The 10,975-nt window shown below is 46.8% G+C and overlaps 1 protein-coding gene across 1 annotated transcript; it reads right to left on the bottom strand.

Moving 5' to 3' along the window:
- Window positions 1-2,761: 2,761 nt before the first annotated feature.
- On the bottom strand, window positions 2,762-10,527 carry LOC145403935 (uncharacterized). Its single transcript, XM_080275537.1, has 6 exons — window positions 10,478-10,527; window positions 9,909-10,019; window positions 9,031-9,046; window positions 7,209-7,262; window positions 3,473-3,557; window positions 2,762-2,847 (listed from the first exon to the last, which is right to left on the bottom strand). The coding sequence occupies exons 1-6, from the start codon at window positions 10,525-10,527 to the stop codon at window positions 2,762-2,764; spliced, it is 402 nt and encodes a 133-aa protein (XP_080131663.1).
- Between the last annotated feature and the right edge of the window lie 448 nt (window positions 10,528-10,975).

The raw sequence follows: 10,975 nt of genomic DNA, 5'->3' as shown, positions 1-10,975 counted from the left end.
TACTACTACTACTGCTGCTGCTACTACTACTATTACTACTACTACTACTACTACTACTGCTGCTACTACTACTATTACTACTACTACTACTACTACTACTACTGCTGCTGCTACTACTACTATTACCGGTGTCATTAGTTACCATTACTTACTACTATTCCGAGTAACATACACTGCATCTACTAGCAAATTGTACTACTATGGTACTATAATTACCATCATTGCTACTGTTGCTTCTTCATCAACTTGTCGCTACTCTCCGACCAAAACAACAACAACAACTATTACTACTACTACTTACTACTACTCCTACTACTACTCCATTGGATGTGAAGGAATGCGTGCCATCAATCCACCCCGATGGAAAGGGTAACAGCAAGCACGTCTAAAAAAATGACTACTACTACTACTCTCATTACTACTACTACTACTACCACTACTATTGCGTGAGGGTCGGGTGCTCTGTGCATGGATTCAAAGCCCTAAGAGTTGGTTTCGATCCTGCCCTGAATTATGACACATTATTATTATCATTATTATTATTATTAGTCTCGAAAAGGGCAGTCCACACAGGCGTCCCATGAAACTCCTTATTACTTCGTCCCAGGCATCAAAATTATTCGTCCCCAGTCATTCGTATCACGGTCGAACGCACTCTATCGCTCTCAAGGTCGATTCGTGCACTCACACTACAGGGTACGAAGGTGTGGGTGCGTCGTGCGGCTGGCAGGGGTACGCGGCGGCACTGGCACCATGGGCACTGGGGAAAACGTGTCGTACAGGAGGCTGGCTTGGTTTTGTTTACGTGTTTTCTCTACCTGTATCTCTTCTTTTCTCTCTCTCTCTCATAAAAAAAAAAAAAGTTTCAGTTATTACACTTCATACTCTAACGCAACTTTTTAGTCACCCCCCCCCCCACACCTCCTTAGAAACCACGAATAAAATCTTGCACAATTTTTCTCATTACTTAAATTCTCATCATTTTAGTCTTTCCTTGGTTTTCCTCTTAGGTTTTTTTCATGCCATATCCACTCTCCTCAGCTCTCTCTCTCTCTCTCTCTCTCTTTTTTTTTTTTTCCCCCCCTTCATAAATTATTTCCCTGCTGATTCAACCCTTTAGCTGACATTCTCCTCTCCTGTTTATCAGTCCTTCTTCTGCTTGTCTTGCCTCTTCGTCACTTATTTTCCTGCTGTTTTGTCTTCCTCTTCGTCATTCATTTCTCTACCGTTGTCCTACCCTCCTACATTTCTATCAAACGTATCCTCTGTCTTCCCCTCTCTACACTTCCCTGTTTTATTCTCGCTACAGACAGACGATTTTATTTAATCAGCAAATTTCAGACAAAAATCTTTATGCCAAACAGGTGTTGCAGAAATATACCTGATATTTCCGATACCTGTTTCAGAAAAAAATACTTAATCTCTCAAACGTTGATTTTTTTTTTTTTCCAAGTTGTCTATTACCGATTCTTCTGTTCTCGCTTTTCCTAATTATATCTATCGCGTTTTGTTCTTGCTTCTCATAATTATATCTACTGTGTTTTGCTCTATCTGTATCTACTCCCTGGGCTTAGTTATCTTTAATTTTCCCTATTCGTTTCTTATATCTGCTGCCACTCCTTTTTTTTCTTCGTTCCTCTCCTCTCCTACTTCTTCTTCCTTTCTCCTCCTCCCTTCTTCCTCTCCCGACTGTCGCTTCCTCCTTACATGCTCCTCTTCTGCGTTTCCTCCTACCTCCTCTCCTCCCATTCTCTCCCCTTCCCTCTCTTTTCTCTCCTCTCAGTTTATCTTCTTTCTCCAATCATTACTTCCACTCCTCATCCCTTTTTCCATATCCTCCTCCTCTTTTTCATCATCTTCTCCATCTTCTTTTTTTTTTTTTCCTTTTTCTCCTCCTGTTTCTGCCTTCTCTTCTCGTACTCCCTCCTCCTCCTCTTCCCTCTTCCTCCTCCTTCCAGTCTTCTCTTTTTACTCCCATGCCTCCTCTTTTTCCTCCATCTTTCTTTTTCTTCCCTTTTGTCTTTCCAGTTTTCCTTCTTCCTTCTCCTTCTCTTCTTCCATCTCCTCTCCTTTTCCTTCTTCTTCCTTCTCCTTCTTTTCTTCCATCTCCTCCCCTCCTTTTCCTCCTCCTTCTCCATCACCCCTTTCTTCCTTTACCTCCTCCAGCTTCCCTCACTGTCTCTCCTCCGTCTCTTTCTACCTTCCGGTTTCTTATATTGTCTTCTTTTCTTCTTCCTTCCTTTCCTCTTCCACCTTCTGCTCCTGTCTCTTCCATCATCTTCCTCATTCCTCTCCTCCTCTTCCACTCGCCTCTCTCTTCTTCAATCCTCTACTTCCATTCACTACACCATCATCTTTTCTTCTTCTTCATCATCATCATCTATCTCTTCGTCCTCCTATTTCTCCTCTCTACCTCCTCTTCCTCCTCCTCCACTTCTTGTCTCTCCTCCTACTTATCATTATCTTTTTCCTCTTCCACCAATAACACCACCATTCCACCCCTGCTGTGTCCTCCTCCTCCTCTTCCTCCACTTCTGCTTCCTCTCCTCCTCCACCTCTGCTTCTTCCTCCTCCCACTCTTCTTCCTCCCTGTCCACCTCTGCTTACTCTTTCTTCACCTCTTTCATTCTTCTTCCTCCTCCTCCTCCTCCTCCACTTCTACTTCCTCTCCTCCTCCGTTTTTGCTTCCTCCATCTCCTCTTCCTCCTCCCCCCAAGTTTTTTTTCCTCCTTGTCCACCTCTGCTTGGTCTTCCTCCATCTCTATTTTTCCTCCTCCTCCTCCTCCTTCATCTCTGCTTCCTCCTCCTCCTCCTCCTCTTCCACCTCTGCTTCCTCCTCCTCCTCCTCTGATTCCTTCTCTTCTATGCTTTCTCCTTTTGCTTCATCTTTCTTCCTCCTCCTTTTCTCCCTCCTCCACTTCGGCTTGCTCCTCCTCCTCCTCCTCCTGTACCTTTGCATTCTTCACCTCCTTCACCATCTCTGCTTTTCCTCTTCCTCCCCTTCACTATCGCTTCTTCCTCTTGCCTCCTCCATTATCCTCTCCATGACTTTCCATCTTTCCTCCCTCCTTCCTCTCTTCTTCCATCTTCTCTTCCTCTTCATTTCTACCTTCCTCTCCGCATTCTCCCCGTCCTTCTTCTCTTCTCTTCCATCTTCCTTTCCTCCTTCCTCCCTTTTTCTCCCTTCATTTCCTCCCTTTCCTCCTCTTTCATTCTCCCTTCCTCCATTCCCTCCTCTCCCATCCTCCTTTCTTCTCTTCTCTCGTCTTCCCTTCCTCACCTCTTCTATTTTCCCTTCCTCCTTCCTCTCCTTTTCCATCTTCCCTTTATCGTTCCTCTCCTCCTCCTCCATCTTCCCTTCCTCAGTCTCTCCTTCATCGACTACTTTCCCCTTCCTCTTCCTTCCCCTCCACTTCCTTCTCTCTCTCCACCATCGTCTTCCTCCTCCTTACTCCTGTCTCTTCTCCATCACCTTCCTCTTCTTCCTCCTCCTCTTCAACCTGCCTCTCGTCTGCTTTCTCCTCCTTTTCTTCTTCCTCCTTCTCCTCCTCTTGCTTCTCTTCCTACACTCACTTCATTTCTCTTCTCCTTTCACATTCTTTTTTTTTCTTTCACGTCTCCTCTTCCTTCTCCTCCTCCTCAATTTTTTCCTCCTGTTTTTCTTCCCTCTCCTTTCTCCTTCTCTTCATCTTTCATTTTCCCTTTCCTTAATTTTTTTCCTCTTCCTCCTTATCCACTATCATCTCTTCCATCCGTCTCTTCTCCGACAGAATCTCCTCCCCCGTCCACTTGCTATTCTCTCTCCTCCTCCTCCTCCATTTTTCATTTCTCCTCTCCTCCTTCCTCCATCACTGTCTCCTTCCTTCTTTCCTTCATCAATCTTGTCGTCTCCACCCTCTATTCCTTCTCCCTTCCTCCTTTCTCTGCTTCACCTCATTTCTTTCTCCTCTATTTCCTTCTTATTAATCATCTTCCTCCTCCTCCTCTTCTTTGTCTAAACACATCTCTTCTTTCTCAACCATTCTATTCTTCTTCCTACTTCTCTTCCCCCTTCTGTTCTCCCTCCTGATACCTCCATCCCTCTCTTCTTCCTCCCTTCTCCTTCACCTCTTCTTCTTCCCCTTCCCCTCCACATTTTCTTCTTTCTTCTCTTCCTCCTTATCTTTCTCCTCCCCATTCTGTTTTCTTCATATTCCTTTTCCTCAACCGTCTTCTTATCCCTCCTTCACTTCCACCTTTCCTTCTACTTCCTCCTTCTCCTCCGCCTCTTCTACTTCCTCCTCCTCCTCCACTTCTCCTTCTACTTCCTTCTCCTCCACCTGTCCTTCTACTTCCTCCTCCTCCTCCATCTGTCCTACTTCTTCCTCCTCCTCCTCCTCCAACTGTCCTTCAACTTCTTCCTTCTCCTCCACCTGTCCTATTTCCTCCTCCTTCTCCTCCACCTCTTCTTCTACCTCCTCCTTTTCCTTCACTTCCTCCTTCTCCTCCTCCACCTGTCCTTCTACTTCCTCCTCCGTCACTTCTTTATTCTCCTTCTCCACCTCTCCTACTTCCTCCTTGACCTCTCCGACTTCCTCCTCCACCTCTCCTTCTACTTCCTCATTCTCCACCTCCACTTCTACTTCCTCCTCCTTCACTTCTCCTTCTACTTCCTCCTCCTCCACCTGTCCTTCTACTTCCTCCTCCTCCACCTTTCCTTCTATTTCCTCCTCTTCCTTCACCCCCACCTTTCCTTCTACTTCCTCCATCTCCACCACCTGTCCTTCTACTTCCTCCTTCTTTCTCCACCACCTGTCCTTCTACTTCCTCCTTCTTTCTCCACCACCTGTCCTTCTACTTCCTCCATCTCCACCACCTGTCCTTCTACTTCCTCCTTCTTTCTCCACCACCTGTCCTTCTACTTCCTCCTTCTTTCTCCACCACCTGTCCTTCTACTTCCTCCATCTCCACCACCTGTCCTTCTACTTCCTCCTCCTCCACCTTTCCCTCTACTTCCTCCTTCTCCTTCAATTCCACATTCCTTCTACTTCCTCTTCCTCCACCTTTCCTTCTACTTCCTCCTTCTTTTCCACCTTTCCGTCTACTTCCTCCTTCTCCTTCACCTCCACCTTCTCTTCCACTTCCTCCTTCACCTCCACTTCTTCTTTTTCACCTTTCCTTCTACTTCCTCCTTCTTTTCATCCACCTTTCTTCTCCTTCCTCCTTCTTTTCTTCCACCTTCCTTATCTTCTTCCTCCACCAATTCCTTTTTCTTCTCCATCTTCATTTCTTCTTCTATTCCTCTCTCTCTTCCATCTTATCTTCTTCCTGTTTCTCCTTTATCTTCTCCTGGTCTTCCTCTTCATGTTTTATCTCTCTTCTCTCTCCTTCCACATTTATTCTTTCAATATTATCTGCTCTCCTCCTCCTCCTCCTCCTTCTCTGTCCTCCTCCATCGTCTTCTTCCTTCACCTTTATGTCTTTCATCGCCCTCCTCCCTCTTCACTACTCCACTTATTTCCTTCAGTGATTCTTCTTTCTATGTTCCCGTCTCCTCCTCCTCCTCCTGTTTCTCCTCCACCTCCTCCTCTTCATTTTGCCAGTCTTTCTTCTAGTCCTCTTCCTTCCCCATCGCTTCCTCATTTTCTCCTGGCTCCTTTCTTCCTCTCAGTCTTCAAAAATTCCATTCCCCAGCCTTATCTTCTTCCATTTTCCTTTCCTCTTCTACAGTTGTCTTTTTACTTCTCCATACCTCCTTCTTCCCTAAATATTCTTCTCTCTCCTCCTCCTCTTTCCTACGTTCTCTCCTTTTCCTCTTCCTCCTCTATATTGTCTTCTTATTTCCCCTCCTCCGCCTCCTTATCTCTTCCCTTCCTCCTTCTCCTTAGTAAAATTTCCTTCATCCTCTTCTTCCTCTCTCTTACTCCTCCTCCTCCTCTATCTACTTCTTCTTTTGGTATATTTCCTCTTCCTCTTCCATAATTGCCTCTTCCTCTTCTGTCTCCTCCACTCTCCCCTCCTCCTCTTCATCAACAACTTCTTCTTCCTTTTCCGCTTCCTTCTCCACCTTAATTTCTTCCTTCCTCTGCACTTCAGATTACAGATTATCTTCCTCCTTCCCTTCCTCCACCTCTCCCTTCTTCCTCTCCTCCACCTCTCCCTTCTTCCTCTCCTCCACCTCACCCTCCTTCCTTTCCTTCACCGCTCCCTCCATCCTCTCCTCCACCTCTCCCTTCTTCCTCTCCTCCACCTCACCCTCCTTCCTTTCCTTCACCGCTCCCTCCATCCTCTCCTCCACCTCTCCCTTCTTCCTCTCCTGCACCCCTCCCTTCTTCCTCTGCTGCACATCTCCTTCATCTCTCCCTTCTTCCTCTCCTCCACCTCTCCCTTCTTCCTCTCCTCCACCTCTTCCTTCTTCCTCTCCTCCAACTCTCTCCCTCCTTCCTCTCCTCCAACTCTCTTCCTCCTTCTTCTCCTCCACCTGTCCCTTCTTCCTCTCCTCCACCTCTCCCTTCCTCCTCTATCCCACCTCTCCGTTCTCCCTCTCCTCCACCCCTCCCTTCTTCCTTTCCTCCACCTCTCCTTCCTTCCTCTCCTCCACTTCTCTCTTCTTCCTCTCCTGCACCTCTCCCTTCTTCCTCTCCTGCACCTCTCCCTTCTTCCTCTCCTGCACCTCTCCCTTCTTCCTCTCCTCCACCTCTCCCTCCGTCCTCTCCTCTACCTCTTCCTTCTTCCTCTCCTCCAACTCTCTCCCTCCTTCTTCTCCTCCACCTCTTCCGTCTTCCTCTCCTCCATCTCTCCCTTCTTCCTCTCCCGTCTTCCTCTCCTCCACCTCTCCCTTCTTCCTCTCCTCCACCTCTCCCTTCTTCTTCTCCTCCACCTCTCCCTTCTTCTTCTCCTCCACCTCTCCCTTCTTTTTCTCCACCTCTCCCTTCTTCCTCTTTTTCACAACACCCTCCTCCACCTCTCCCTTCTTCCTCTCCTCTAACTCTCCTTTCTCCCTCTCCTCCACCTCTCCCTCCTTCCTCTCCTCCACCTCTCCCTCCTTCCTCTCCTCTAACTCTCCTTTCTCCCTCTCCTCCACCTCTCCCTCCTTCCTCTCCTCCACCTCTCCCGTCTTCCTCTCCTCTAACTCTCCTTTCTCCCTCTCCCTCCTTCCTCTCCTCCACCTCTCCCTCCTTCCTCTCCTCTAACTCTCATTTCTCCCTCTCCTCCACCTCTCCCTCCTTCCTCTCCTCTAACTTTCCTTTCTCCCTCTCCTCCACCTCTCCCTCCTTCCTCTCCTCCTCCTCCCCTCATTTCCTTCCTTTACTCCTACATAATCTCGTCCTCCATTCCTCCACCTCTTCCTACTTTCTGTCTCCCGCCCTTAGATCTCCTCTTCCTCTTACCTTCCTTACTCCTCCTCTTCCCTCTCTCTTTTCCTCTTCTACTTCTCCTCTGCTTTTCGCTTCTCCCTTTCCACATTCTCACCTCCCTCCTGTTTTTCTTCCATTTCTATTTCTTCCTTCCTCTCCTCCTCCACTTCCCCCGCTTCCTCCTCCTTTCTAATCTCCTCCTCCTCCTCCTCTTATCGTCCATATTCCTTTTATCTTCTTCCTCTTCCTCCTCCTCCCATCTTTCATTTTCCTATTCTCCACCTCCTCTTCCTCTCACCTTCTCGTCTTCTCATCTCCCTCCTCCTCCTCCTTCCCCGTCTCCTCTTCCTCCTTTTCCTCCCCCATCATCGTCTCTTCCTCCTGTGTCTCCTCTTTCTCCTACACTTGTTCACTGTGCCTCCTCTTCCTCTTTATCCACATCCTGCTGCCTCTCCTCTTTTATCGTCCCCTTTACTTCCTCCTGCTGTTCCTCCTCCTCTTCCAGCTTATCAATTTCAATCTTCTCTTCCTCCTCCTATTCTTCTTCCTTCTCCTCCTCCATCATTCAGTATCTATCCTCTCCTCCTCCTCTTCATCATCATCATCATCGTCTCCTCGTCTTCTAAACTTTCCTCTTCCTCTTATTTTAACCTCTCGTCCTTCTCCTCCTCCTCCACTTATTTTACCTCCTCTCCTCCTCCTCCTCCTCCACTTTCTTCACTTTACCTCTCTTCCTCCCACTCTTACTTTAACTGTCTTCTTCTTCTTCCTCCTCTTTTTTTTTTTTTAATCTTCTTACATGTAACTCTTCCTCCTCCACCTCCTCTTATTTCACTCCCTTCTTACAATAATTCTTCTCCTCTTCCTCCTTCTCCTCTTATTTTTACCGCTCCCCATCATCATCTTCTCTTAATACTTCTCTCCCACCTCCTATAATTTTACCGTTCCTTCTCCACCTCCTCTAATGATCTTTCCTCCTCCTCCTCCTCTTTTTCTTCCTCCTCCTCCTCTTATTCAATCCTCTCTTCTCCTCCTTCTCTTACGTCGATCCACATCCAGTTATTTCAGATCTCCTCCTCTGCTTATTTTCCTTCTCCTTTCTCTTACTTCCATCTTCTCTCCCCTCCTCCCTCCTCTCCTCTCCACTCCTCCTCCTCTCCTCTTCTCTGCTCCTCCTCCACCTTCTGTTTTTCCATCTGCTCTTCCTCCTTTCTTTACTCCTGCATCACTGCCTTCTCCTCCACCCTCTCCTCCTCTTTTTCCTCCTCCTGCCTCTTCATCTCCTCTTTCTCCTCCTTTTACACAGTCCCTCCTCTTCCTCTTCCAAACGCCTCTTCCCTTCCTCTTATTCCTCCTCTTTCTCTCCTCCTGATTTTTCTCTTCCTCATGGTCCTTCTTCCTCTCCCGTCTCTTTCTCCTCTTATTCTTTCTTTTTCCATCGGTTAATTCACTTCCTCTTCCTTCTTTTTCTTCTCCTCCTCCTTCTTCTCGTCCTCCTCCTCATCCTTCTTCCTTCCATTCTCCTTCTCCTCCTCCTTCTTCCTCTTATTCTCCTCCTCCTCTTTATCCTCTGTCTCCCACATATACCTGTCTGTCTCTATCTACCAACCTCTCTTCTTCCTCCTCCTCCGGCAATTAATCTCCCTCTTCTTTCTCCTCTCCTGTTTCTTCTCCTCTTCCCACTGCTTCTCACCTGCATCTTCATTCTCCTCCATCGATTAACCTTTCTCTTCATCATTTTCTCCAATTTCTACTGCTTCTCATCTCCTCCTCCTCCTCTTCTTTCTCTTTCTCACCCACTAAAACTATCTTCCTCTTGCCTCTTCCCTGTTTCTTATTTTCTCCCTCTCTCTTTCTTTTCGCTTCTCACTTCCTCATTTGTTTCTCTTCTACTTCGCCTTACTTTCTCCTTCTTCCCTCTTCCTCCTCCTCGTCAATGTAATAATCCAACTCCTCTACTCTCCCTCCTCTTGCTACTGTTCCTCTTCCTCCTTGTTTCTGCCCCACTTCCTCTTCTATCTCCCCTCCACTATCTCTTCTTCATTCGTCACCTCCTCTTTCCGTCTCCTCCACCTTTCCTTCCTCTGCTATCTCTTCCTCCTCCTCCCTAGTCTCCTGTTTTTCTTCCTCTTCCTCTTGCCTTTAATTCTCCTCCTCCTTCTTCTCTTCCATCATCCCCTCTTCCTTTGTGTCCCCTCCTCCTCTTCCTCCTGCCTCCCTTCTTTCACCTTCACCTCTTCCTGCCCTCCTTCTTTCATCTTCACCTCCTCCTCCTCCTCCTTCCATTCCTCTTCCTCAGCCATTCCTTCTCCTATTTTCTACTCCTTCTCCCTTTCTTCCTCAATTCTTCCTCCTCCTATCCGTCTTCCCTTTTTCTTTCTCCAACGTTACCTCCTCCTTCTTCCTGTCTTCCAACTTTTCTTCCTGCAACGTCTCAACTCGTTTCTGTTCGCCTTCCGCCTTTTCTCCCTTCCGCTTCTTCTCCTTCCTCCTCCTCCTTCTCTCTGTTTTCCACCTTTCTTCCTCTACTGTCTCCTCCTCTTCCTCCTTCTCCTCGTCTTCCACTTTTACTTCCTTGAACGTTTCCTCCTCCTCCTCCTCCTTCGCGATCTCCTCCTCCTCTCCTCTTTCCCCTTCTTCTTCTTCTCCTTCTCCTCCTCGTCTTCCACCTTTCTTCCTCCGCTGTTTCCTCATCATCATCATCTTCCACTTTTTCTTCCTCTAACGTTTCCTCCTCCTCCTCCTCTTCCCTCTCTTCCAGCACCTGATCCTCTTCTTCCTCCTATCTACCCAGCTTATGTCTACTTCCTCAACCTTACCGCTCTAACGTTTCCTCCTCCTCCTCTCGTCTCTCTTACAGCACCTGCTCCTCCTCTTCCTCCTTTCTTCCCAGCTTATGTCTTCTTCCTCAGCCTTACCCCCTCAACTTCCTTACTCCCTTCTTCTCCTTAAATACCTGTCAAACTGCGCCAAGGAAATAAAGAACTTACAATAACAAGCAAAAATTTAAAGACATGGAGCTTCTTCGGGGTGGAATTCCTTGACCTTCCTAGCTCCATCTTAACCTCTGACCAAAAAATATCCTTCAAGCAAGTGCGGGAAGTCACGAGTAAAATAATGATGAAATCGAGAAATCTTGCCTGAAGTTAAAAGAGATCTTGAAGAGATTTTGACTCCTCGACTTCCGCATGACTTCGATCCTGACTCCATTCTTGTAAACAAACTCTCAGGTAGTTTTATTCACGTCCTTACCTGAGAATTATTTGAGGATGCATCGTACGTATTATTCTCTTGGATTCGGGTTAATTTCCTGAGCGACAGAAAAACACACAAATATTTCACAGTTTGGAGAAACGACACAGAAACACAAGTGCAGATTAAATGGACAAGGTAAACAAAACACACACACACACACACACACACACACACACACACACACACACACACACACACACACACACACACGCACACACACACATTTTCATACATACAGACAGGCTTCACTTGTACTATGATGTGCAAAACTGTGCATACAAACATTTTTCTTTTTATATACGTATTGCGAGTGTGTAGGATTGAATAATAACCACAGCAACGACGGTAATACGGCTAAACTAACAAAAAAATATGTGAAAAAA

Source organism: Coenobita brevimanus, chromosome 62, assembly GCF_032717465.1.
Source record: "Coenobita brevimanus isolate Jiangsu-jjx chromosome 62, ASM3271746v2, whole genome shotgun sequence".
In the NCBI taxonomy this organism is placed as follows: Eukaryota; Metazoa; Arthropoda; class Malacostraca; order Decapoda; family Coenobitidae; genus Coenobita; species Coenobita brevimanus.
The sequence above is the reverse complement of the archived record's forward strand: the minus strand, read 5'-3'. Positions and strand labels throughout refer to the sequence as shown.

Excerpts from the sequence above, each read along its gene's own strand:
- LOC145403935 (XM_080275537.1), bottom strand. The coding sequence starts at position 10,527 with ATGCGGAAGTCGAGGAGTCAAAATCTCTTCAAGATCTCTTTTAACTTC. Across the intron at positions 10,020-10,477 it reads AAGATCTCTTTTAACTTCAG|CGGAGGAAGAAAGGTGGAAG; the intron begins GCAAGATTTCTC and ends ATGAGGAAACAG. Across the intron at positions 2,848-3,472 it reads GGAGGAGGAAGAAGAGGAAG|AGGAGGAGGAGGAGGAAGCA; the intron begins GTGATGGAGAAG and ends AGAAGGAATCAG.